This window comes from Lampetra fluviatilis, chromosome 30, assembly GCF_964198595.1.
Source record: "Lampetra fluviatilis chromosome 30, kcLamFluv1.1, whole genome shotgun sequence".
NCBI classification, from domain to species: Eukaryota; Metazoa; Chordata; class Hyperoartia; order Petromyzontiformes; family Petromyzontidae; genus Lampetra; species Lampetra fluviatilis.
In genome coordinates, this window is record NC_136304.1 from 4,756,601 (window position 1) to 4,784,200 (window position 27,600).

The 27,600-nt window shown below is 52.6% G+C and overlaps 1 protein-coding gene across 2 annotated transcripts in view; it reads right to left on the minus strand.

Moving 5' to 3' along the window:
* LOC144943154 (uncharacterized) overlaps nt 1–27,600 on the minus strand; it is a 101,443-nt gene that overhangs the window by 42,518 nt on the left and 31,325 nt on the right. For both annotated transcript variants that reach the window (XM_078870380.1, XM_078870379.1), the window contains exons 3-4: nt 2,922–3,022; nt 752–821 (exon numbers count right to left, since the gene is read on the minus strand). In XM_078870380.1, the coding sequence (XP_078726506.1) occupies nt 752–821; nt 2,922–3,022 (171 nt within the window). The remainder of the gene's footprint in view (nt 1–751; nt 822–2,921; nt 3,023–27,600) is intronic.

The window sequence follows — 27,600 nt, forward strand, 5'->3', positions numbered from 1 at the left end:
GAACGAAGTTCAACATACATACCAAGGGCCTCCACTCGGAGGGAGATCTAGAGAGCCCCCCCCCCCCCGCCCTCTAGAGGGTTTTTGGCCTACTCTTCCACGCCAGCCAGACCGTCTTGGAGGCGGTGAAATGACCCACACTTTACCCCACCCGCACATGCGTCCTGCCAATCAACTGACTGCATTTAAATTGCCGGGTGGACAAGGGGCGGCAGGGATTTAAGAATCTTGTCCCGTCGTTTCAACTTGTAGCTCCTGGAGGTCAAACCGGATCGAACCGACCAACTCTCTGGTATTGCTACACTGCGGTTAACGTAATCATTATTATGGTATCGATTTAAAGCTTTCGTGACTGCAGGGATTCATCTTCTTGGTTCTTTCGATAAAGTCACGTAGAAGGGAAATAATAAAATAATAAAAATAAAACATAATAAAATAATTCTCACGACGTTTCGGCCACAACGCAAGCAGCCGTCCTCAGGCGAAGCTGCTTGCGTTGTGGCCGAAACGTCGTGAGAATTATTTTATTATGTTTTATTTTTATATTTTATCATTTCCCTTCTACGTGACTTTACCGAAAGAACCAAGAAGATTATTATGGTAGTTATTGTTATTGTAATTGTTGCAGGTTACTATTCTTAAAATTGTTGTTGTTGCTGTTGTTGTTGTTGCTGTTGTTGTTGTTGCTGTTGTTGTTGTTGCTGTTGTTGTTGTTGCTGTTGTTGTTGTTGCTGTTGTTGTTGTTGCGTACCTTGAGCACAAAGCAATTGGCGATGGCCACAACATCTCCAGCGCAGTCCTCCAGGCTCTGCAGCAGATCACTGACGCACGGAGATCACAGAACGCATCGCTCGCAATATGTTTTACGTCAAACACAATTCGCGCACGTACCTATACAACCATGCGTCACTCTGCTGCTGGTCGTGCAAGGTTGTTCGCGACGATACTTCACCACCCTTGGTTTGGTGAAAGCAGCGGGAACGTAAATGTGGGATCATAGAAGGGCAGTACAACAACGGATTTCGCCGCACTGCCCTCTGCTGCTCGTTAGAAAGCCCCGTAACCTATAGAACACCTGTTATGTGCGGTGGTCGCCCATTCAAGCTCCGCTATCCAGGCTCAACGCATGCTTAGCCTGCAAGATCTGATGAGATCGAGTTAATTCTGTGAGTGACTGTCGTTTACAGAGTTACCACATCTCTCAATACGATCGCATCTCAACGCGTTGCAGTTGACCCTCACCAAGTTGAGGATGCAAGATGGAGAGAACGAGCGACGTCCCAACGACAGTGGGATGACGTGACGGGGTTTTTTTGTTTTTCCCGGCAGAGGGCTGCGTGCCCGCGTGGTCTCTTTCCGCAAAACCGAGAGTGCCTGCCCCGGGCGAAGATCAAACCTGGCGGAAGATAATCCGTCGCCGCGCCCGAGTGCCCAAGCACCACTGCCGCTACCCCCAATTTGCATCAGGCGTTGGAAGATTCTCACGATGGGGATTTATTCAAGGGGAAAAAACGGGAGGGTGGGTGGGGGTGGGGCACGGGGTAGGGAATGATCTCAAGCCACGACGCCACGGAAAGACCGTTCCTGAATGGGCTTTAGGAGGTGTGCGTGCGTGTGTATGCGCGTGTGTGTGTGCTTGTGTGTGTGTGCTTGTGTGTGTGCTTGTGTGTGCGCGTGTGTGTGCGTGCGCGTGTGTGTGTGCATGTGTGCGCGTGTGTGTGTGCTTGTGTGTGCGCGTGTGTGTGTGTGTGCATGTGTGCGCGTGTGTGTGTGCTTGTGTGTGCGCGTGTGTGTGTGTGTGCGTGTGCGCGTGTGTGTGTGTGTGTGCGCGTGCGGGAAAAATGTTGCCGCGACAAACCCTCACGGCTCGTCGCGCAAGGTCCAAGGTGCGAGCCGCGTTCCGGGCCGCGGCGTCCCCGAGCATCACGAGACACGCACGACGGATTCCGCGCGCCGGCAGTGGCATTCATTTGTAAAAGCACGCAATGCGCGCAAGGCGTTAACGTAGACAGCCGTAGTCTTAATTATAATTTAAAGCCTTCCGTCGATCCGCCGCTGGGTGAAGGCCTCCCTTCGCTGCGTGAGCTGCGGGAGTTGTTTGACCGTACTTCCCCACATCGGTCAGTGCAGGTTGATGAAGGAATGCCCAGGATCGGTACATCGCTGAGGTTACCCATGGCCGGGAACCGGCCTCGGGGTGTAACGAGGCTCATAGTGCAGTCCGCTAACCACTCCGCCACGTATATTCTATACTGCGGTAAGTGAGGTGGAGCGGTGGCACAATGGCGAGCACGCTGCGCTCAGAACCCGTCGAGTTCAATTCCCAGGCACGGCTGAACAATCGGTGGCGAGTGACATCCGAATCGGTGCTGGGCTCGCCACCTTCGCCAACCGGCGCTGACCGGCGTAGCGGAGTGTGAACAAGCAAATCCTCGCACGACCGAAAGGATTAAAAGTGCGGATCGACTTGGGACTGCGAGCTATCGTGAATGTTGCTATTCTTCTTGTTTTTATAGGGGCAGCGGAGAAATGATGTGAGAATGGGTCACCTTGCGTACCGTACCACGTCGTCGTCCACTCATTGACATGCTAATTTTTTCTCTGCCCCCTCCCTCTCTCCGCCCCCGCCCCCTCTCTATATTTAAGGCCTCGTCACAGAGACGATCTCTCTTTGTGCCGATACGTGTTCTCTCTCTGTGTATCTTTGTGATATCTGTCTGCTTATATGTCTGTCTATAGTTTTCTTGTTAGATTTTTGTTGCTATTTCTTTTATACCTGATGATGATTGCTTGTGTTGCAATCGAAACGTCGTAGTATGCTATTATTTAATTTATTATTTTCTCTTTATACGTGACTTTACCGAAAGAACCAAAGAATAATTCCAGCAGTCACGAAAGCTCCAAAATTAAGAATGGGTCACCTGTTGAAGGGGTAGATGCATTCGATGTTGCCGAAGAGTGTGTAGACTTGGCTGCACGTGAGTGGGAGTGCCTTCCTGTCGATGATCACCGACAGGTAGTCCTATGAGATGGGGCAGGCGGGAGGGCAGCAACAGGCGGGCAGCGCAGCGCAGGGCAGGGAGGGAAGGGGGAGGGAGGAGGCGGGAGCGGTGAGAGGTCCACACGGTTCAGAGAGTTGTAGAAAAATCATTGTCAAAATGAACAAAATCAATGCCGTTTTTATCACCTTTCCAAAAATCGATACTTTTGCTGTATTGCCATCAACCAATCATGTCGTTTCTCCTCAGGGACGAACATTCCCCCGACCATTCGCGTGTCGAGCACTTGTGGAGAAAAGTCAGCGACGTAGCTATCGAGTGCGAAGGAGACGCATTAGCACCGTGGGCCTCACGAACCGCAATGGGCCCTGGCCGCCGGCCTATGAAGAAGAGGCGAGGAAATTGGACCGCACCCATTCCATTCCCCGCACCAGGGCCCCTCCCCAACCACGCCACTGGGGAAAGTGCGCGCGCGTGTGTGTGTGTGGGGAGCGGTAGTGTAGCGGTTAGCGCGCTGCGCTATGAACCTAGCGACCCGGGTTCGATTCCCGCTCACGGCCAACACCAGTGACGATTATCTGAACCGGTCCTGGGCCTCCCCTAGGTCGACTCAGCCTGAAATGAGTACCTGGTGTGGTGTGTAAACATCGCCACTGGGGAGACAAAGGCGGTCGGGCGTGGTGCTGGCCACCCACCCCCCCGTGTACCGTTGCGGCCTTCATAGGTGCTCGCTAACAGCACTTGCCCCTACAGTCTGTTAAGGCTATATGAGGGATCTTTGTCTTTATCTTTGTGTATATGATAAATTGATTTCGCATGGTACGTAGCCAACCGTGTTATTCGGAGGTGAAAGACAATAAACTAAGTCCCAGTGTTGATTGGAAGCTTTCGTGACTGCAGGAATCCATACTCTGTGGTTCTTTCGGTAAAGTCACGTAGGCTTTACCGAAAGAACCAACGAGTAGGTCCCAGTGGCTGATATCGGAAGGAAGAGCATTCCAGACGGCCGCGGAAGCGCATCTGAATGCGCGCGATGCGGTGCCCGTCTTTGTTCGATGGCTAGAACAAAGACCGCTGCTGCCAGGATGAGCGGAGTTCGCGTGATGATGGTTTATGCTCCTTGACGAGACCAGCGAGGTATTGGCGGCTCATTTGTGGCGAGCACTTTGTGTGTAATGAGCGCGACCTTGCAACATATTCGTTCGGCAACCGTAAACCGTAGCGCCGCTCTAACGAGCACTTGCATTAATACTACCACGCTAGTTGCTTTAATGAGTAACTTTGTTAAAAATAGAAAATCTGTCATTTACGTATTAAAAAAATAAAAGTGGTTACGCGAGGAGGAAAGAAAACATGCTGTCAAGATCAAAGAAGTAACAAAAAACAATAAGAATTAACGGCAACGTCGTCATCTTGCAAGCACACCCGCTGGTATAGAGTGCACGTTGGTCCATATGTTCAATTTGACACGAGGGGCCGGTGGATCACCGCACAGTTGTGGTGAAACTCCCTTTCCCGTGGGCGTCGTGGAGGTTGCCGTACCTCTGGGCTCGCCAGGAGCAGGCGGCGCAGAAAGCTGAGTCGTCGCGACCTGTTTCGAACTGCACGGTTTTCCCCGCGTGTATTATAATAATCGTACTCGTAATAAAGACCCACTGATTGTCTGAAAACATCTTACAATAGAAGGGAAAATAATGCAGAGCCCGTCGACTCAAGCGTGGCTTCTCCTGGATAAATAAATAAAAGTGACTAAATAAAAGCATGAATTGTTGTTCCTGCGGTACAGAGCCATGGGTATGTCAGTGAGTAAAGCAGTAGGCTCAACCAGCGAGGCCCTGGGTTAAAATCCGGCGAAGATCTGACTAAGCCCATGATCCCCTTCAGGGTGGATAAAATAAGCACTGCCTTGCGAGGCTGAACCACCGAGTGTGGTGTCCATGCAATCAGAGGCCTTGTTGTGTGGACTTGTCTTAGGAATATGGGATTTTAATAGGCTCAGGAACAACAACGATAGTGAAGAGAGCCTGCTGGCAGTGAATCATTTCGTGAACGCCTTACCGTGGGGTGAAAGCCTGAAGCAAATACATCGCCAAAACGATTAAGTAAATGATAAACAAACAATTGATTGCATTTATACATTTGTATTCCAGGATGGATCGCGGGGAAGTAGTGCCCGCTGTCTATTTACGGTTAAACCCACGAACGTGCAACATCAGTTACAGCAAAAACAAGCAGACGGATCATAGTTTATTGAAATTAAAAACATGAATCTTGTTGCGGACGAAATTACAGTGAACATTAAAACCATTCATTCTCTGGGATGACAAACAACCGTGGAAAAGCATTCGCGCAGTTACTGAAGCACGCGTGGAGAGAGCGCCTTACCATTATTTTTAATTCAATTCTCTCTTCAACGACGCTCGGACCGGAGCTCGTGTGGGAAAGGCCGGGGGGGGGGGGGGGGCTCGCAGGGAGAAGGTATTCGTCGACGAGGGGGTCACGTGAAGTCAAGTGCATTCGTTCAATCAGGTGAAGAATCGGGTGACCGGAGCAGTCTCACTCGCAAGAGTGACGCGAGGAGTAGCATTCAAGTGCTGTAGCAGCAACGAAGCAATGGGAAAATCAGAGACTACCGCCGGAGAACGCTTTCGTTGAGTTCTGTTCTCGTGTGGGTTGGACACGGCACAAGAGGGGGTGATGCGGCCGGCGAGACGCATGGGTCCTCGGGGTAGTAGCCCGGCGCGCAAACCGTTGCACCGCCGCTCCTTGCAGAAAAACACTCCTGCGCCCACTCGCGCATTCATTCACTCATTCGTGCGCGCGCGCACGAGTACGACGCGCAGCTGATTACCTGCGCGGATAATAGGCACGCGCGTGATCCCTCCACACGTACGCCACACGTACAACGCGTACAGGGCTAGCACTGCTCATACAGCCGTGTCGGAACGCTCCCCCCCCCCCCCGCACGCAACGCAACGCGGGCACACGGACGCGCGGACGCACGTGCGGATCTGCACATCCTGCCGGATCCCGCTGCTTTAACGGAGGTTGGGTCACTTCCCGGAAGAGGCAAACGACATCGCACACGACCATCCACCATCTAGTGCCGCCCCCCGACATCCAAACCACCACCACCACCACCACTCCATCCACCACACATTGCTCTGCACCCTCCGACCCCCTTCACCCCAACCACCACCACCCCCACTACCACCACCCCCACCACCACCACCACCCCCACCAACACCACGCTCCTCTCCCACCTTCCTGATTTCGTGCAGCCTAATTTAGCGCAAGGATTTTATAAAAAAAAAAGAAATATTTGTTGCTGTTAAACCCTTGCCTGGTCATATATGTATTTATTGAAGCAGACGAAAAAATGCAGATTGTGCCGGAACTCGTCACATCTCGGACTCTGGATGGCGCCTGCGTGTGTTAGCGCCGTGCACTACCAGGGTGGCTGCGAGGACGCTGCTTTGTTGTGGGCGACAGTGTCGCCCTGCGATGCTACGCTCCCACGTGAGCGCTCCTTTGCTGTCGGGAACGACGACACCTCAGGACTGCTGCTGCTCACGGTGAATTCGTCGTCGTCGTCGTCACACGAAGCCGGCCTAAAGACGCACATAGACCGCGCGTGATGACACGGCAATGCGCACGAGAGATGCTATCCGCATGATTGTGCGTTTCTTAAACGACTATTTACGTTACAATGCATTGCATTCACCAACCCCGCACTGACCACCAGCGTTGTCAACTGAACCCCCCCCCCCCACAACTCACATGGCACGGGGAGAGCCTTCGACCCATCAGTGGATCAATTACCGACCACCACGACCAACGTGAGTGAACCAGCCGTGGGCAACCACCACCGCCACCACCGCCACCACCACCGCCCCCTCCCTCCTCCCACCCACCGTTCACGCATTGACCGGCGGCCGTTGAAGTCTGGTCAACTGACCCTGCACGGTCTGGGGGAGAAGTCGCCATCCAGCAGTAGATTGACAAAAGAACAGCTCCGCGCGCATTTATTTATTTATTTACCTACAACGCTTCCTGACATCCCGGCCGAGGTTGGTTTATCCTAGCGGGAAGTGAAGCGGCGATGCAGGAAGCAGAGGCTGGTCGGGGGGGAGGGGGGGGTGATGCGGGTTCCGTACTGCTTGTTTTGGCTTCAGGGATCCGCAGAGGGACGCTGGCCAAGGGTAAATGGCACAAAGGGGATCTCTCCTTAACGAGGCCACGCTCATCAATCAGCCCCACACCCACTCAGCGCCGGCCTCTCCCCCCTTCTCACCTCTTCCACACCCCCGCCACTGAATCCCAACGGTCACGAGCTGCGCGGCCCCGGGCCAGGCTGACGTAAGTCTCCAAAAGCAGCGATCGCAGCCCCCCCCGCCCCCCCAAACATCAACGCGAAGGAACGCAGCCTCGGCGACCCTCGCTTTGTCCGGTGGTGCGTTCCCAATTTCCCAGGTCCGCAACGTCTCCGGCACGTTTCTCTCTCTTATTTTTTACGATCAGTGGAAACAAGAAGATGCTCGGCGTATTCGGCACTTTGCTTCGTTCATCATTTCGAAAAAATTTTTTTACATTTTTAAACTTTGCTTTATGTAAACCCCCACCTCTCGCTCACTCTCTCGGTCACTCTCTCGCTCTCTCTCGTTCTGCACGCAGCCCTTCTCACAGCGCGCGAGAGAGAGAGACGAGCTTGTTGGTAGCTCGCCCGACGACGCTGGATGTAATTTATCTCCCAGAGAAACGTTGGAGAATTTTCGTGACTAAATTTCGGTTGCTTTTCAACATCATTCCGACTCCGGTTTGCTCAAAAGTAAAACCACATCAATTGGCTCAGTTGCCCATGTGACAACTTGATTTGATTGGCTGTGTCGGCCGGTGGAGGGTTTATTGTTAAACGTTGGCATGGTACACAAACACGATCTAAGCCAACAGAAAAAAAAAACTAATTACGGATAGAATTGAATACTAATTTGGGAGAAATCAAAAGTGATTGTCATGTTGAATAGACTCGACTCCGCCATAGAAATGTGGAATTACCCCACTGGCTCAGGGCTGTAAAGGGGAAATGAGCACCATCTGGATGCTCAATTGCACAGGAAATCCTATTGAAACCTTTCTGTATGTATGCTGTACTTCTTTTGCACCGTACATAGCCAACCGTGCTGATCAGAGGTAAGGGGGAAGGACAACAAACTAAACACAAAAAGTAGTTCTAAATAAATGAGCGTCAAGACGGTTGACACAAAGCACGCACTTTACACCCAGACGTTATAAAATATATATAGAGTTAACATAATAACAAAAACAATCATTTACAGCCCTTGGCCAATACATTTCTGGATGAATGTGTCCCCATGTCGAGTTGGCCGTTGGGGCTGTTTGCCCATACTTCACCTCGCTGATCAATCCACAGCGGGCCGGTGAATAGCGTTGATGCGGTGCGGCGCAGTGGCCTGGGACCGATTCCAACATCGCTCGCCACCCACGTTAGCCACGGGCCGGGCGGGGAGGTAGGCGGAAAGAAATCAAACGAAGTCGACGTCTGCCAGGTTCAGCAACGCGCCACCAACCACCCCGTCACCCCCCCCCCCCACGTGACGCAGGTGGTGTCAACGAAAAACGCGCTGCGGTGAATAATAATAATATAATAATACAATTGTCAAGAAAGCCAGAAGGGGAATTCTCGCACAGTCGTCGCAGCAGCAGCAGCTGAGTGGCCACTTCCTCTGCGACAACACAATCGGGAATAACACAAGGCCGGCTGGCCGGCCCCTCATTGTGGGCGACTCAAGTGCGCCGTGCACCTTGGCTCCCATTCCGAGCACCTGCGCCGGGGGTCAACGCCGGGTCAGCGTCGCTTCCTGTTGCCACGACTCGCAGCAGAGGTTATTATTATTCTTTAAAAATATTAACTCCAGAGGGGGGCGGAGAGGTGGATGGGTGGATGGGTGGTGGGTTGCGGCGCACCGTACTTACAATCCAGACGTTGCTGGTTCTCTATTCTTAGCGATCCACCTCCCATCGACCCAGCGGAATAAATAGGAACAACCGCGGTAAGGAGATCGGGCACGTCGGGTGTGGTGCGGTAAAGTGTGGGCACTCCAGCCTCTTGCATTATGTCTGACCAGTGTGGAGGAGTAGGCCAAATACCCACAAGAGGGGGGTCTGTAGAGCTACGTCTAGTGGAGTCCTGTCCACGAGCAGTGATGCGAGCAAGAAATTGCAGGACTGCAACTTTACCTCTTACTAATCCGAGGAGGGAGAAGGAACATTCCAGAAAAATATAACAACAAAAACAAGATTTCCCCGTACAGCTTTAACAGACTGTAGCAGCAAGTGCTGTTAGCGAGCACCTATGAAGGCCATCACGGCAAATGAGAGGGTGGGTGGCCAGCACCACGCTCGGCCGCCTTTGTCTCCCTCGTGGTGATGTTTACGCACCGCACATATAACGAAAACACACGCACGCGCACGCTCACGATGCAACTGTGCGTAGCACACTCGTCGAGTTGCCCGGAGCTAGAACTTCAACATTTTGGGAGGAAGGAAAAAATTTGGGAGAAAAATCTCCCGGCGTCTGGCGTGCCGCATCGACGCGGAACACGAATGGGCTCTCGGGAGAGGCGCCACGAAGAACCGGCATGGAGCGCAGGGGCCTGCGGGGGAAGGGACGAGAGCTGACGATGGGCTCCGATGTCGCGCCACGGCAGGAGGAGGACTACTCAGCTCCGAACGTAAAACCCAGCCGGCCGCTGGTTAACGCCCGTGGCCGTGCCATTTAATTGAACACGTGGGGCTTTGGCGAGCGATATTATTCATAGTAAAGGTTATTTTGGCTTGTATGGCGTGAATGTAGAGAACGAGTGCGTGGTTTGGCACGTGCAAAGAGCGATGACGACGATGATGTCCGAATAGACGAATACGTAACATTTTTACCACAGTTATAATAATACTCGTGCCTCGCGGCAAAGAAGCACCTGGGTTCGATTCCCGACTCGGGCGCTTTTCTGCGTGGAGTGTGTACGTGCTCCCCCTTCCTTTGTACGTGCTCCCCTTCCGTACATACGTGCTCCCCCCCCCTCCCCCACCGTATGTGCGTGCCCCCCTCCCCTCTGTTTGTAGCACTCCGCCTCCGTATGTACGTGCCCCCCCCTCTGTTTGTACGCGCTCCCTCCGGGTTCTCTGGTTTCCTCCCATTGGTTAAAAACACACAATGTTATTGGTCCATATTTGTTTGTGGGTTCGGTGACAAAACAGGACACCTCTGCTGTTTGCAGATTCATGGAACCCAACAAGAAAAAAAAAATAGATGTTGTGTTGCCTATTAAAACCTACGTTTAAAGTTAATGTAACCGGAGTTGGCCAGCCTTTCCAATGCAAAATCCTCCAGAACAAGTCTTTTGTACTGAGTGTGGCCTTACTGGGTATAATCATCATCATCATCATTATTATGTTTTCGATGTTAAGTCTCGACATTCAGTCAAGGGCTTGGGGAGATGGAGAATGAATGGCGGAGAAGTTTCCATGGAATGCCTGGAGTCATCATCATCATCATCACCGTGAGATGCAGCCTATCTACTGCTGGATGAAGGTCTCTCAAAGCTGGGACCCATCACCCATGGCACCGAGATGTTTACAATGCATGGCGCTCTCCTTCACGTGAACTAACCTCGTCGCTCCATGTCCGCCGGGTGGTCGCGGGAGTGATTCTGCGATTAAAAAACAATCCTCTACGGGCACGATGCGCGCATCGGAATCGTGCGGCCGCGGGAATCAATTATTCACGGCTCACGTACGCGTATGCAAATCGTTCGTCCGTACAACCCCTGAGGTTAATGGGTTGGAAAATATGCAACCAGAATTGGTTTTCATTCATTCTTAAATCCAAACACCGACCTTGAATAATTAGAAATAACAAGCGACGTTGGATTAATGAGCCAAAATACGGGAGCGCATCCCGCGACGCACTGGGCGGTGACGCTGCGGCCCCGGTGGTAGCGCGCTCGCCGCTCACCACCGAGAACCACGGTTCGAATCCAGCGGCCGCCCTGGTTAATCGTGCGTTGTGGAGTAAACGTAATGACAATAATAATGACACAACACGGTACCGTCTGTTTCACGGCGGACGTTAAAGATCCCTTGAAGTCAGATTCTGAATATTTATTTATTCTGGAGGAGTCCGATGAGCGATAAAGGCCCTTTTCCACAGATGTCCGGCCATTCGCAAGGGTCCAAATTAACCTGCGAATGACTCGACTGGGATGAGACACAGCAGGAATCTTCACCTCCAACTGGCACACTCAAGCCCCAGGTCACTTGAAAGTTTCCATACAAAGCAAGTCCATAAATATCAACAAATATAATAAATATAAACAACATACCTACAGAGTGGAGGGGGGGGGGGATTGGTGGCACAGTGGTTAGCACACCAAGTTATGAACCTGGCTAGCCGAGTCCGATTCACGGTCAAAGCGAATGTCAGTGGCGAGTGATATCTGAAACAGTTCTGGACTAAACCACCACACCCTTCACCAACGCACGCTCACCAGCACGGTGATGTACGGTCAAATAACTGCGATGATTAACACATCACGGTGAAGTTTTCATTCAGCAGCGAATTGACAAAGGGCTACTAATTGCAATAAAGCGTCTTCAGTCACCGGTCACAGAATCAATACATCGGCACGTATAAATAATATATTTGTAAACGTGGCCGGCTAATGAACGTATGAATGTTGAACATTTTTCGCAGCGTACATAGCCAACCGTGCTAATTGGAGGTAATGCTAAATAATTTGGGCATAAAAATACCACCACGTAGCCTAACCCAACAACAAATATGGATCGTACGATCGCGATGAATATGAACATGAGACGCAAGCAAATAGAAATAACGAATAAACTCAACGCGCCTGACAAGTCGAGCGACAGCGTGACACGCTGCGCCCACGTGGTCTCAGAGACCTCCACCCACCCCCCACCCCCGTGCCCCCAACCCTAATGCTGAGCGTAATCCGACGTGAAAGAAGAGCCTGAAGCAACAGCCAGGGTTAACTGGGGAGCAAGTTTGGTTCACGATTGGGATGGAGGCTGGCAAAGTGGGAAACGTGCGAGAGGGAGGGTGGCCCGAGGGATACGGCTGGCGAGAGGCTCATTGAATCGCCCGGGAGGCGAATGATAACCCCCTCGGATAGCGCGCACGGGACACCGTTTATAATGCCGATCTAACAAACTTATCCGATGGTTGGTACACCGGACTTGCCATCCAGATTCGATCTCTCGGCGTGGAACTTTAAATAATGCTGGAGGTTCCTTCGACCTCCCCCAGCCGGCAGCCTCTGTCCACCCAGGATCATAAATGGGTTCAACCACATTTAGTCGATCGGCAGGTCGCGTGCGTCCGGGTGGGGTAAATTAGCGGGGGGTGGTTACTCCCACCTCTTCTAAGATGTGTGGCCAGCGTGGGAGAAGAGCAGGCCCCAAATAGCCGCCTTAGAGGGGCTCTCGACAGTGCGTGCTAGCGGGGGACATTCTGGCAGCAGCGGCGACGTGCACCAGATATTGCGGGGCTGCACCTCTACCTTACTGGGCACGCGGCTGTTGGCGAGCCATTGAACACAGACGGTCGTTGCATCGCGCACTTTCAGATGCCCTCCTGCGGCCGTCTGGAACGCTCTTTTTTCCGATTTTAGGAAGCCACTGGGGCTGTATGCATGCACACTTTTAAATCTCGATGGAAAACTCATATCTTCAGAGCTGTTTTTTGTTGTCCTTCCCCCGCCCGCACCTCCGATTAGCGCGATTGGCTACGCACGGTGGCGGAAGAAGCTCAGCGTACTTACGAGGCACGGAAGGTTTGGCGTTCGTTCAAACGTGTTCCACGCTGCCGGACGGTTTATCGTCGCGTTTGGAAGGGAGGCCAAAGCGATCCCGTGAAAAACGACGCAGAGGAGGAGGAGAAAGCCGTCGGGTTTCCCCAAACAGGTGCACACATCACCGCTCCTCGACCGTAGGCCCGCAGGCGGTTCATCGCTCGGGCTCCACCGTTGTTTGTTTATTTATTTATATAAAATCCCTTCGTGGCAGCTTTTAGTGAAGAAATCTAAATTGGCTGCGTGACGAATCTCTCTCCGCTGCGTAATCCCTTTCTTTTCTTGTTTTCTCAGAACGGACGTGAAAGATGGCTCTGTGGGAGTGGAATGAAACGAGCATCAAGGAGACGCCCAAGCGTAATTATTAATTCTCTCTCGTCCTCGACAGTTTGATGTTCAAAAACATATTTTAAAAATATATTTAAATACATTTTATTTTTTCAAATTTAGGCGAGCGGCGTTTCGCTCTCCCAACCATAAACCCATTCACTTCCCTGCCAAATTGTTTCAGTCATCGGTTCGACCAGGGGTCGGGCAATCCGTTGCTCTTTAAGGACCGCTTTGTGACACGTTGTTTATTAAGGACCGCCATCTCGTATTCACCACACAGTGCATTGCGGTTCTTGAAATGTCGAGTTCTTCACCGAATTCGAAACAAATGTCTCTTCTTGTTATTTTGTTTTGCCGACCCCTGGGTTAGACCACAAGCACGTCACACGGAGGTAAGCGCCTTAACGGATTTGCGTACAAGACGTTAATCTCCCGATTTTTTTTATACAAATGTGCGTTAGATAAATAAATAAATGCGGCTATATTCTGATGTAAAGAAACGATGGCACCCCCCTCCTCCTCTCTCCCTCGAACCACGGTGGGATTGATTAAAACACCACGCAGCAAAGCTCTGTCGTGAATGCGAGCCTTGAGGGAAGGCCAGCGTTCGTTTGAGTCACCAGATCCTTGCGATCAACGAGATGGACTCAGATTACATGGATTCCGTCAGGGTGAAGCGCATTACCGTGACATTTACATAGGCGCGTCGGCTGCCTTTACATCCTGCCGGTCAAATACACGCGCACACGATCACCAGCCAGCCACACACACGCACACACGACCACCAGCCAGTCACACACACGCACGACCACCAGCCAGCCACAGACACACACACACGACCACCACCAACACCCACGACCAGCCAGCCACACACACGACCATCAGTCTCTGCCAGTGGGGGGCGATGCCGCAGTGTGATTTTACGCAAATACAAAAAATAATCCAAGTACATTTTTCAAACTTGGCAAATTTGGACCGCGACGCCGGCAATACACGTGACCTACCTACCCACCCTCCTCCGAATAACGCCACGGGGTCTTTAAACGTCCCACCGTGAAAACAGGGGCGCATATTTAGCATTAACCAGGGCTGCCGCTGGGCTCGAACCATGAACCTCTTCAACAAGTGGAAAATAATGCTGTGCTGACCGCTCGGCCGCGTCACCGCCCCAGACGACACCGGGGTGAAATGAACCCCCGGGGGCAGTGAGAGGGGCACCTGTGACCTCGTCCGGGTCGCGGTGGACCAGTGGGAGGTCCGACAGCGGCCCCATCGCGTCGAATTATTTTTTCTACTTTTGTAAAAGCTCTGGGCCAGATTCCAGGAATGAATGAAAATAAATAAATAAATAACGATAGCAGGGATCGCCGTGGGAGGTTTGGCGGGCGTCGGGGGCTGCACCTTGGCTAAAGCTCAGGCCCCGCTTGCTCCCCGAGCCGTGAGTCGCCGTGTTGCGGCACGCTCGCGCTCTCGCGCCGTAGCTCGTGTGTAGGAGCGTTCCTGCAGTCGCTCTCGATGACGCCGAGGCTCGAGCGCGCGCGCGCGTCCGCCGATTATTTTCGAGGGCTTTCGAGCCGTGAGAATACTGTGCCTGCAGACAAACTGTAGAAGTTTGGCTGACCGCCAAACACACGGCCATGTAAATAGGCGCGAGAGTGATGATGATGATGATGGCGATGATGATGGCGGTGGCGCCTGTTGGGATTTCAAACTGCACACGGACACGTGTGCATGTGGTGCTGCGGCGTGCAACAATTCAGCAAGCACCCGCGCACGAGCCAATTTCATCGCTCCATCTCCCACATCGACGTACGCTCAGGCGCGGTCCGTTCATTGGCTTACCACTGCATTGCCCTTCTGGACCAGCTGTCATCATCCCGCGGTGCCCTACCCAAGCCCCTAAGATTGGGATGGTGGCGGTGGAAGGAAGCAGCCATCGTAGGCCATGCTGAGTAGCCGGGAAGAGGCAGGGGGCATGATTGCTGGGCATGATTAATGTGGCTTCATGTTATAAAGAGGACCATTTGTGCAGAGGTGGCCGGGTAGCACGGGATCAGAGTTGCTGAGTCAGCACGACCAAGGTCATGGGTTGGCACCCGGATTTCCGCCACCCATGTTTAAAACACATTCCTGCGGAGGGAGCTGGTAGGAACGTTGGGTTGCTCGGTCAATGGCCAGGGTCAACGGCGGCGTGGTGTATTCCGCAAATATGCCCGACTGTGAGGGCGGGCACAAGCCGGCGTGAGTAGGTTAAACGTTGAGTTTTATAAGGGCACTACGGGGTGACCAGCCCCTCACCACCCAGCCCCACCCCTCCTATCCCCCACCCAGCCCCACCCTCCCCACCCAGCCCCTACACACCCTCCCCACCCAGCCCCTCCCCACCCTCCCCTCCCCACCCAGCGCCACCCTCCCAGCCCCACCCTCCCCACCCAGCCCCTCCCTCCCCACCCAGCCCCTCCCTGCACGACGGACGGACACAATAATCCCCTGTGGGCTGGTGGAACCAGTGGGTTCCTACCAGTACCAGGTTCTATAAAGTGCACCGAGTTGATGGTGATCAGCCCCGGCCGTGCCACGCACGGGGAAAACAAAAACCATCGCGTTAAATTCGGTTTGCTTTCGACTTTGGCCCAATTCCAGATCTGAGAATTTAAACAAAAATCCCTTTGACCGTCGTGAGGGGAAACAGTTGCACAGCGGAGAGCCGTGTGGGAAAGTGTGGACGCCGCTGTGCGAAGGATAAAAAGGCCGATTGGGAGGTTTCAGTTTTTTGGACGCTCATCGGAAAACGCGAGAACTGTTGCAGCCGCCCTGCGATGCTCACGAATGGATTCTACGTCTCGCGGCAAGAGGGATACGGTGGGCGATGGAGGAGGCCAAGTTAATAAAAAAATTATATCTAATAAATGATTAGAAAGGATGTGAAATATTTTATTACATGTACATTTATTATTATTATTAATCAGAGGTGAAGAATATTCTGCAAGTCAATTCAAAGTGTGATGGAGCACTCATTGATGGTTCAGAGCCAATGGTGGAAATTCGACGACACCATGACGGGGTCCAGTCTATCCATAAGATGCCCACTGTGGACTCCCTGCAAAGTTGCACTCGTCCTCGGAGATACGTTTTAACGAACTCGAAAAAAAAAACACGTTCGTAAAATGAGGTACCGATCCTACGTCAAACTCCCTCCCTCCACCCACCCCCACGCAATGCAACCTGCGTCACACGTCAGGCAAACGCACGCCGAGGGGCACTGAAATCCCTGCGTCCCTCATTTCAGCTCGGCACAGAGCGACACGCTGCGCCGCTGCCACCGCTGCTGCCGCCGCCGCGCGGACCACTATCACCAGCGAAACGTCACGGTGCTACTCAAATTGTAAATACCGTGGATTTACTCTCCAACACGCCGGTGGGCTGAAGTAGTAAACTAATTGTCACTTTTTGTTTACGTGACAAATCTCTTACTGGCTCTGTCGGGTGGTGGAGGGTTACGACACAAATATACGTGCGCGATCTAACACAAAAACCATTATTGTGAGTAATATTGGTCGCGAAAGCCTGCCACGTGTTCAACCGACAGAGCCTCCCCTGCGCGCAGCGCCACTCGTAGACACGTGGCGCCGAACTGGCAGCCGAAGCGTCGCGAAAAATCTGACGTCAGCGCCGTCGCGATCCGATGTGCAGGCTGCACGGGATGTTGGGTCCCGGGTAGCGAGCTACGAAGAGGAGGGGGGGGGGAAGGGGACCCGCATTTCATTCCTTTGCACCAGAGTCCATGCCAGCGACGCTGCACCGCCGAGATCCATAGGCTGGCGCAGGACTCGTAGACTGGCAGACTGGCATAGGGCCCATAGGCTGACATAGAACCTATAGACTAGCACAGAACCCATAGACTAACATAGAACCTATAGACTAGCATAGGAGACCCATAGGCTGACATAGAACCTATAGACTAGCACAGAACCCATAGACTAACATAGAACCTATAGACTAGCATAGGAGACCCATAGGCTGACATAGAACCTATAGACTAGCACAGAACCCATAGACTAACATAGAACCTATAGACTAGCATAGGAGACCCATAGGCTGACATAGAACCTATAGACTAGCACAGAACCCATAGACTAACATAGAACCTATAGACTAGCATAGGAGACCCATAGGCTGACATAGAACCTATAGACTAGCACAGAACCCATAGACTAACATAGAACCTATAGACTAACATAGGGGACCCATAGGCTGACACAGAACCTATAGACTAGCACAGAACCCATAGACTAACATAGAACCTATATATTAGCATAGGGGACTTATAGGCTGACATAGAACCTACAGACTAGCATAGAACCCATATGCTGACACAGTGTCATTCATCAGGACCTCAGCAACGTTCCTTGTGATCGTTTTGAAGTGACGGCAAGACCTCTTGGACCCATGCACTTAACCTTAAACAATGGGAGCACAACCCCGATGAGGCTCTGAGAGTTCAAAAGAACTCGCAAACCTTGTTGTGAAAGGCCCAACGCAAGAAGATCCTTCCACGAAGCTCACGGTCCACCCTAAAGCTTTATCCAGTGCACAAACCATGGCAGCAGATGGGGATAGCTGATGCACAAACGGAAAATAAAAATAAAAACTCCCCAGCAGAGTGCGACTGCAGTGATCCGGAACAGACCGTACACAGCGCGTAACGACGCAACGCCCCGATCCACAAACACGAAGGAGACGTCGCAGCGACGATACGGTCCACGTGCTCCAGACGCGGTTGTCTGGGCTGGACCACCCGGATGTGACATCGTCGTTGTCGTTGTTGCTCTGCATCCACATCAGCCGTACGGAAGAAGACGAAAAAAATGAAAGCCAGAGATGGATGCAGCGCTTGTTATTCAAACATGAGAACAGATCACCATGTTCATCGTCAGCGCATCACTGTTTGCTGATGACGCCCGACAGAGCTTTTATTCCCATTGTGCTGCTCAATAACGCCTCGTTATTGTTTGTACATCAGCAGAGCACGCGGCGCGGAGCACAATGCACTGCTTCTGTTACAATGCAGTAGGCGCGTACTTGACCCTCTCTGTGTGGGAGACTAGCACTGTACATACTTCTGCAGCCACAAGAGAAATTAACCAAATTGCAGTTCTTTTACAATGTGTTTTTGAAGCTGCTGTACGGTCCGCAGCTGCCCACAATCGAACCCAGGTCCCCTGGACCTCAAGGGGGTGGGGGGGGGTGCAAGTATGCAATGCTGCATGGGGTCAACGAAACGTCGGCGTACGGCGCAACACGTGGGCAGGCTACCGCTCTTCAGCAGCGAAGCCGGTGCGTGCGCGCACGGTGCACGGAAGCACGAGCGACGTTCCTGTCAGATTCGGCAAAAGATCATTCGGCAATAGGGGGCAACGCAGTCAGAGCTATTCATGGCATTGGAGGGGGGGGGGGGGCACAGGCTCGGAGCTCACGGCGATGCTTAACAAAACGGCCACAACTTCGCACACGCTGAGACAACCTACCCCCCCTGCCAGACCTACCGCCCCCCGCGCACACGAAGGCTCCTCTCCACACGCTCCGTGGTCGTGATTAATGACGAGCGGCTTGGTGGATGAGCAGATGTGAACACGGAGTTTGTGCAGCAGTGTTTTACGCAAGCCTACGTAGGCGAACTGGCCAGTGTGCGGTGAAGGAGGAGGTGGCACAATGGTTAGTACGCTGCACTGTGAGCCCGGCGACCCAAGTTCGATTGTCCGCCACTGTTTACAACCACGTTTGTCAATTAGCATTTGTTGTTGTGTAAATGGGTTTACCCCTGCAGCCACTAGAGGTGCTTATATAAAAAATATATATATTTCAAAAAAATAATATGAGTTGTTTCACCCTGATTTTCTATGAATACAGACAAGTAAAAAATTAAATTTACAGTAAAATCCACCGTTGGATGAAGGCCTCCTCAAGCCGTACCAGTTATGAGAATTGTTTGACCATACAGCACCATGCTGGTCCAAGCGTGGGTGTTGGTAGGGGGGTGAGGCCTAGGCCGGGTTCAGCTATCACCGGCGCGAGCTGTGGCCCGGAATCGAACTCGGTTCGCCGGTTTCACAGCGCGCCGCGATGGTGTCGGAGGTTCACAGTGCGCGACGCCACTGCTCCCTCTCCCACCCACTGCCCGTCCTATGCCTACCCCTGTTGACCCTCAGCTCCCGCCACCACTCTTAACCGGAATATTTCCCGGACCTCAAACGGCATCGTGAATATTTTATGGACGCAAAAAAAGCGTATTCACTACAAATGTTTTAAGTTTCAACAACAAACCGCATTCCCTGGAATGACAACTCGCACGAGGCATTTGCTCACGTAAATACGGTTTATATTTGATTGGTTATTATTATTGCTGTCATATTCCACTTGAAATAAAAGACGCCCACACTTATTTATTTATTTCGTGTAAATCAGCGGTGGTGGTTTACATTGTCTCAGCACCGCACGATTTGTTGCGAGGATGTTTCTTTCATCCGTGCATAAAATCAAACGCGATGGTAAACATTACCCGGCTGTGAAGTGTGACCGTGCGCACCGTTATAATTCTCCTGCAGTTTTCTAAGCGTGAAGAGGACGCAGAGAAAGGTCCACGCGACCACGGGGAGAGAGAGACACGAGCAAACTCCAAGTGTATACGCGTCAGGGTCGGGATCGGGATCGAACCCACGACCTCCCGCATACCAGGCGAGGTAGTTAACGCCTCGCCGCCGTGGCGCCGCTGCAGCGCCTGCATAAACGCGCACGATGCTGCTACCCGACGATGGTGATGGACCAGATTAATCGCAATCGTGCGCCGCCCCCTTCACGGCGGACTTGAACATTCCATTGAGTTATTCGCAAAACACTTTTCCACGTATGCCAGCGTCACACGGTTTTACCAGACTGCTTGTATTTTGTAAAAGCCACGTGGTAAAATCGACGGACTGCACTCATCCCGTGGTTCACGGTGCCTCCGTGATAACCCTGCGGTAAGAACGGCATAGGCATCAAAAGGACCAAACTACTATTGTCACGACGGTGGGTGCCTGCGGTGCCATCGGTGAGCTGGGTGGTTTTGCAGGCAGCCCGTTCTGTCCTTTGTTGGCCGGCGCTGTTCGCGAGGCTCAGCTATCGCGGCCAGCAAACGGTTTTGTCATTGTTTTGACAAGAAGACAAAAGCGCAGATAGAAAAGGAGTTGGGAAGTGTCTCTCCTTCCCCTCCCCCCTCGTCCGTACCCACCCGCCCGCCCCACCGCCCCCATGTCCCCGCCAGAACGCCACAATGTGGAGAAAGACAGGCCAGATATGCTGTAACAACTTCAAGCTCCCATTTTCAATTCAGACGGCGGCTGATGTTGTGATTGTCGAGAGCATTTGTTAATGGCAAATGAGGTACACGGCAAATATTGAGGTCTTGCCAAACGCATGCGCGTATGCGTACAAAATGGCCTTTAAATTTAATATAGTACCGACCGCTTGACCTACACGTGCGTTGTTGCTGCTGCTGGTTTTTGTCGTTGTTGCTCCCGTTGTTTGCGATCGTAGCTGCTCGGCGCCTAGCGCACTCGAGCAAATTGGCGAACGTTTGCTTACGCACGGACGCGCGCTTGCTTGTCATTTTCTTTATTCTGCACTTTGGCCTCCGAAGGTCCCGTCCGGGAAATGCGCAGTTGCCGATAAAGACGTCACACTGCGGCGCTCTCGGCGCGGTTCCCGCGCGGCACCGCGTGCCGTTCGGCACGATGCCCGACGTTTCGCCACCACGTGCCGGGAGCTTCTCCGGGAATCGATTCGAGCGGATCACTCGATGGTTACTTTAGAATTTCGAGCTGCAGCGTCGAGAATTGGCAACACGAGCAACGCTGCACAATCGAGGGAGAGAGAAAAACGTCGTGCAAATAGGATATAATTAAATTCACAGCGCCGGGCGTGCGTACACGTACACGCAGTCGCGTGCGTACACGTACGTGCGTGCCCCTGGGGGCCGCTCCGCGTCCCGGCTGCTCCGCCGCAGATTTATTCCGCGTGAACTTCGGATGCATTATTTATGACTGTAACGCATTCTGAATGGCACCTTCAACGTCGCATGTAAATGAGGGTAAAGTGAGTTTGTTTTATTTCCATCCCCTGAAGGCAGTGTGGGTGTTTTTATTTTAATGTGGCACTTTCCAATCAAGGGTGAAAGCGTTAATGCATAAAAGCTCCGTCGGTCCCCCGTCCATCTGTCAGTCCGTGTGTCTATAACGTGGGGGTCACGATAACGCTTGTAAAGACGGTCCAAAATAAATTACATTTTTGTACAAAGCTGCAATGTTCTTTGTGACTTGCGCTGTGGAAAACTGGATCTCTTGACAAAAGGGTTGCCCGAGGGTGGAGGGGTTTTAACCCTTGTGCCAGGTCAGTGGCAACTGGACTGGTTTATACTGCAGAAAAGGACCGCACGTGCATCATTGGGACCGCGTCACCAATTCACCCTGGCACCACGTGGAATGACAGGGATGAAAACGTCTCGTGATTGGCCTGTCAAAACGTCCGGGGACGGAGCTAATGAGATTACTACGGTCGTAGTGGCGACGTCTCAGCGAGGTCTCTCCTTACCCATCGTTGTTTAGATATCGAAAACCCAGGAGGTAAGTGAAACATTGGCTCGCGATGACGTCCCGAAGTGACTTCACCTCGCTGCATGGCGGGGGAGCGTTCCAGCACCCACGCGTGTGCACGAGCTTTACTTCCTCGTTTAAATTAAAGCATGAGGGCATTCCATGGTTAGTCTTAGAAAATGTTCAGGTGGAGTTAAGCGAACGAGACGGAACCTTGCCCCCCCCCCCCCCCACCTTTGTGCCACCCAAAAAAGACTTCAGTTTTCAGAGGCGCGCATCACCCGAACTGTACAGCGCCATCACTCTGTCGGCTTCGGATTCTTTGACAATTTTCTTTCACGAGAAAATCCTCCGCACAAACAGGGACACCCCCCCCCCACACACACAGCCCCCTGGCCACCGCCAGCACAACGAGCCAGCGCCCCCCACGACAAGATCCCAGCAGTGACCCGTCTTTCACTTTACGATTTACAGCTGAACTTGTGAACCTTAATGGCCACACAGGTGGAGGAGGAGGTAAAGGTGCAGCCCTGCAAGTGCTTGCTCACCCCACTGCTGCCAGAAGAGGCCTCCACTAGAGGCAGCCATAATGTCGTTAAAGAGGCGGGAGTTCCCCACACCTTACCCCACCGCACACGCGACCTTACGATCGGCTGACTGAGGTGACGCCGTTTATGCCGCTGAGTGGACAGAGGCGGGAGGATTTCACACACTTGCCCATCTTTCAATTCCCGTGGTGGTGGGGAGGTGAATCCGGCGACCACTGGATAGGTCACATAATCGGGTGCGATCTCCGCGTATTTTTTATCCACCGCCATAAAATTCTTGGCGGCTGGCCAGGCATCTAGAGCCAAACGTCTTCTGAAAATAAAGATGAAAAAAGCTTTCGGGGAGACCGCCAAAGAGAAATGAGCACGGCCTAAAAAACGAATTTGACCTCGCAGGTTATCCGACTTCGCTTTTCTCGCAGTGGATAAGGTTGCCGTGAAAATCTTCAGTCAGCCAGCTGGCTGACGGAGGAAGAGGAGGAAAGGTATTTTTTGAGAGGGTGGTAACGGATGCTGCCAGTGCAACAAATCCCGCGCAAGCTCTCGCCACAAACAGCGGTCACGTTAGGGAATATAAGCAGCAGGGGCTTAATTTCTCACTCGATATTTTCCAGAACGCTCGCCATAAAAGGCAGTAAGACACAACCACCAGAGCACAAGGCACATGCCTACCCGTAATGTTTCATAGATGATTTTACCCCACGTTATTATATTACCCGATGTTGCGTTACCTGATATTATGCCGATAATCTTATACAGTAAATACATTCGTTAAAAACAGGCCACATGGAAGTAGAATTTCAGATTAATTTCTGCAAAAGTGTTCCGGGCGGCGGCTCCGGCTGAAATGAACCGCCGAATAAAACCGGAGCGAGAGCCGTCGACATAAACTGGGGTGAACAATATTGGCAGTGAATTCACAGCCCTTCGTCAATCCGCTTGTGGATAAAAGCCTCCCCCACGCCGCATCGCTCTTTGCCTCTAACGCAGACTTCAAAACAAAACAACTACGACGACAACAACAACAACAACGGCGAGGGGCAAATAAGATGCGCCCTGCCGCGGTTGCGACCAATAGCCGGTGTAAGAAGACACCATCTGGCAGGTGAGTTATGGCCACGGAACAGCGTCACCACCGCCCTCCTCCGCCTCCTCCTCCTCCACCGCCCCCCACCGCGCCGAAATCGGGCAGCTGCTCACCCGTGCCTGCGAGAGGCTGGCACGGGCCGCCGCTTCCAGACGCCGGTTTCAAAGCTCACGCGCTCAAGAGCTGGCGACGAGCCACATTGCGCGGCGAGAGCCGGGGTCACGGATCGGTGTCCCCAGCGCCCGCGAGACACGGCGTGTGTAGCGAGGCTGCTGCTGCTGCCGCTGCCGCTGCACTCGTCCTGGGGGTCGTGCTCCTTGAGAGTACCCCCCCCCCCCACACACACCGCGCCCCCCCAGAGAAATGAGACTCAATTGGATCTCAATTGGCGCGCCGGGGCAGGTGTCTGCGGGAATTATTTTTGAAGTTGCGCGGCAAGAGCAAGGCGCGTAACGATTCGCCGATTGGTCCATTTAAATAAGCTTCTTGCGCTCGCGACGTGTGCGTCGTGCCGTGTACGTAAGCATCTGTCGTAGTCTGGGATTCCCTTCCCCCAGCCGTCCGTGCTCTTGACCCCCTGACCTCTGCTCAGCGCCAGGTTCACTCGCAAACTTCCTCTGCCGATGACGCAAGTCTCCGATTAGCACGGTTGGCTACGTACGGTGCGAAAGAAGTTCAACCATACATACATATATACAAGGCTGCCTCTCTCTCTCCATTAAATACAGCGGGGCCGTAGTCACGTTCAGACAGGGGCACGCCGCAGCAGAGAATGAGTGATCTTCCATAGAGAGGAGACTGACCGATGATTTGAGAGAGAGGGGGGGGGGGGGCTCGGGATGACCGCAGATTTTCCGCAATCAAAATCGCCGCCGAGAAGCAGGGAAATGTGCCGGCCGTCTCAAATAATTGAAATCATCGTTAAAACACAATGGGGGTGTGCACCACGTGGGTGTGTGTGTATTTGACTTCGTGGGGAGCGGTGGTGTAGCGGTTAGCGCACTGCGCTACGAACCAGGCAACCCGAGTTTGATTCCAATCTCATGGCCAACACCAGTGACGATTATCTGAAGCGGTCCTGGGCCTCCCCTAGGTCGACTCAGCCTCAAATGAGTACCTAGTGCGGTGAGTAAACATCACCACTAAGGAGACAAAGGCGGCCAGGCGTGGTGTTGGCCACCCACCCACTCGTGTGCCTTGCCGGCCTTCATAGGTGCTTGCCAACAGCACTTGCCCCAACTATCTGTTTAGGCTATACGGGGGATCTTTGTCTTTGTATTCGACTGCTGTGGGAACTTCACGTTCCCGTTGTTGAGGTTCCATAGTTGTATTTGTTATTATTTGTTCCAAGAACATACTGCACACGCTGTAGATTGTTAAAGATGTTTGTGTGCGCATGTGTATGTATATATATGTCATGCCGTGCGTGTGTCACTTGACACCCAGGGCAAGCGTGATGTTCCACCTCGAGGGATGATCCGGGTTCAAAAAAATGTTTGAAATAAAATGAAATAACAAAACAACCGCCAAACGTAACCCCCTCGCACCGCACCTGAATGACGAAGCGGCAGCTGCCGATGTTCCACATCGCGTCAGGTGGCAGCTCCTCCTCTGCCACCTTTCACGAAACAGTTTCTGGCGTCTCTTCTCGCTCGCTCTCTATTTTGCATGGCTACGGGTTGAGCAGCGGCAATAAATCGACATCTGCGTCGCGAGCGCAGCAGCTGCTGCTGCTGGCTTCGGAGCGTGGCGAGCGAAGATCGCTCGCCCGGTGGAAATCCTCCGGGAAAAATGGAGGAAGGAAAAAAAACCGAAAACGAGATCGGGCCAACACAGAACACGGAGCCAATCCCCCCGGCCTGTACCAAAGCACGCAGCTGCCCGAGGTTTATGCGTCGAGTTGCGAGTACGTGTGTGCGAGCGTGCGTGCGTCCGTAGGTGCGGCGGTGAGCGCTACCCTGCGCTACGAACCCCGGCGGCCCGAGTTCGATTCCCGCTCGTGGCCAACACAAGCGACTGTTATCTTAATCGGTCCTGGGCCTCCTCTAGGTCGACTCAGCCTCAAATGAGTACCTGGTGCGGTGTGAACAAACATTGCCACTGGGGAGACAAAGTTGGTCGGGCGTGGTGCTGGCCACCAACCCCCTCATGCACCGTGCCGGCCTTTGTACGCAGGTGCTCGCTAACAGCACTTGCCCTAGGAGTCTGTTAAAGGCTATATGGGGGATCTTTGTCTTTGTCCGTGCACCTAGCATGGCACAAGTGCCGGTTATTACTGTTATTCTGTGTACTTTTGTTGCAAATGACAGCCACAACATTCTTACATCTATCATCACTGACAACTGCAACATATAGCTGTCATTCTGTTGTGAATGACGTTTCACAAAATATGGCGACGGTCGCAAGACACATCTGTCTTCGTACTGTAACCGAAAACCACACCGCACGACACACCTTTTCTCACGTAATTGGCAATCATCACAAAATACATCCCGTGGCCCGTCTCGCGTAATTTACAACCAGGGGTTATACCTGTCCCGCTGGAATTGAGAATGGCACAATGCATCTGTCGTTCAGCACCGCTCGGCTGTTTTGTGTCGCCGCCGCCACCGCCGCCGCTGCCCGCCGCGGTGAGCATCACTGGCGATATGTAACCAAGCGTCTATTCGGCGAGTGACACCGATCCTATGCTCGAGACGCACACAGGCAGAATTGTGATTTGCAAGAATCCATTATTTTTACGATTATTGCAAATGATGTTGCGAGCTATTCCATCGATCTGGCTGTCGCCTGATGAAGCTGGTTGTAATTACTGGCGAAACGTCGTACTCGGATGGTAAGTGTTGTGGCTTGGCTCTCCAACACACCGGTGTGCTGTACTAGTGACGAATTGGCCACGTTCTGTTTACGTGACAAATCTTACGAGTTGGCTGTGTCGGGTGGTGGTGGGTTTAACGACACATTGATATAGTTACGCGATCTAACCCAATAAACCTGTATTATGGATGATATTCGTCGCGAAAGCCGACGTGTTAAACTATTCCATCGTTGTACTGTACTTCTACGCTCCAAAATACACGGCCCCCCATCATCGACAACCCACGCCGAGGTATGGTCAAATAATGCCCACGACCCACACAGGAGTGTGAAGGAGGCCCTCATTCAGCAGTGGGTGGACAAACGGGCTGTACATGCACTCATAAGTACATGCACTACTGGACATCTGTGAAAAATGGATTCCTCCAGCCTAAATAATGATTCTGATTCCGATTAATATACCCACGACACGGCGCTTCCTGGGCGGCACATTAGTGCCAAAAAGGCGCCACGTGTCAACCAGAAATAAATTCCGACCTGACCACAAAAGTACAGCTTGACCACAACAACAACGACAACGACGAGAAGAAAAGTGCAACTAAAGAGAGTGGAAAAGGAAAACAATCCATTTGTGGGTCGCAATGAAGAACCCGAATTCACCACAATTCATCGACTCACTCACTTGGGGTGGGGGGGGAGCAGGAGGAGGGGGGGGGGCTCTATTTGTATCGTGCTTTGTAAACACAGAACGATCACTCTGCTCTAATCGCTGTGCTATGGGGTGGACGGTGGGGGGGGCTGCAATAGAGGAAGTTGGCTCACCAAACTTGGATTCCAATAAAGTGTGGTTACTGAACAATGCCGCCGCACCTTGACCACACGCAAACTACCCTCCAGAGGCCTTGTTTGCAATCTGACTACACAGCCCGGGAGCGTTCGCAGTCGGCAAGCACCTATTAAGGCGGGCATGGCTGGAGTGCGAGCGGGTCACGCACTGTCACCTGCTACTGGGGTTGCCACCGGTTCGTGTTTAACTCCTGTCCGGGTTTGACCCGGGACAGTCCGGGAATCGGCACCTGTGTGCGGGCGACAGAAATTGATTTGTACCATCCGCTGTTGTTGTTGGAGAGCGACTGCCTCCAACTGCCCAGTCTGGTCCTTCACGAGCCTCCTCCGTCGAGGCCAAAGTCCGTTCAGCTCCAGGTCATCTTGCACCGCGTCAGCCCATCCCTTCTGTATTCCGTGACGTGCCCGTTTAGCCCCATCGATTCGGCCAAACAGAAGATGCTTGGGCAAACC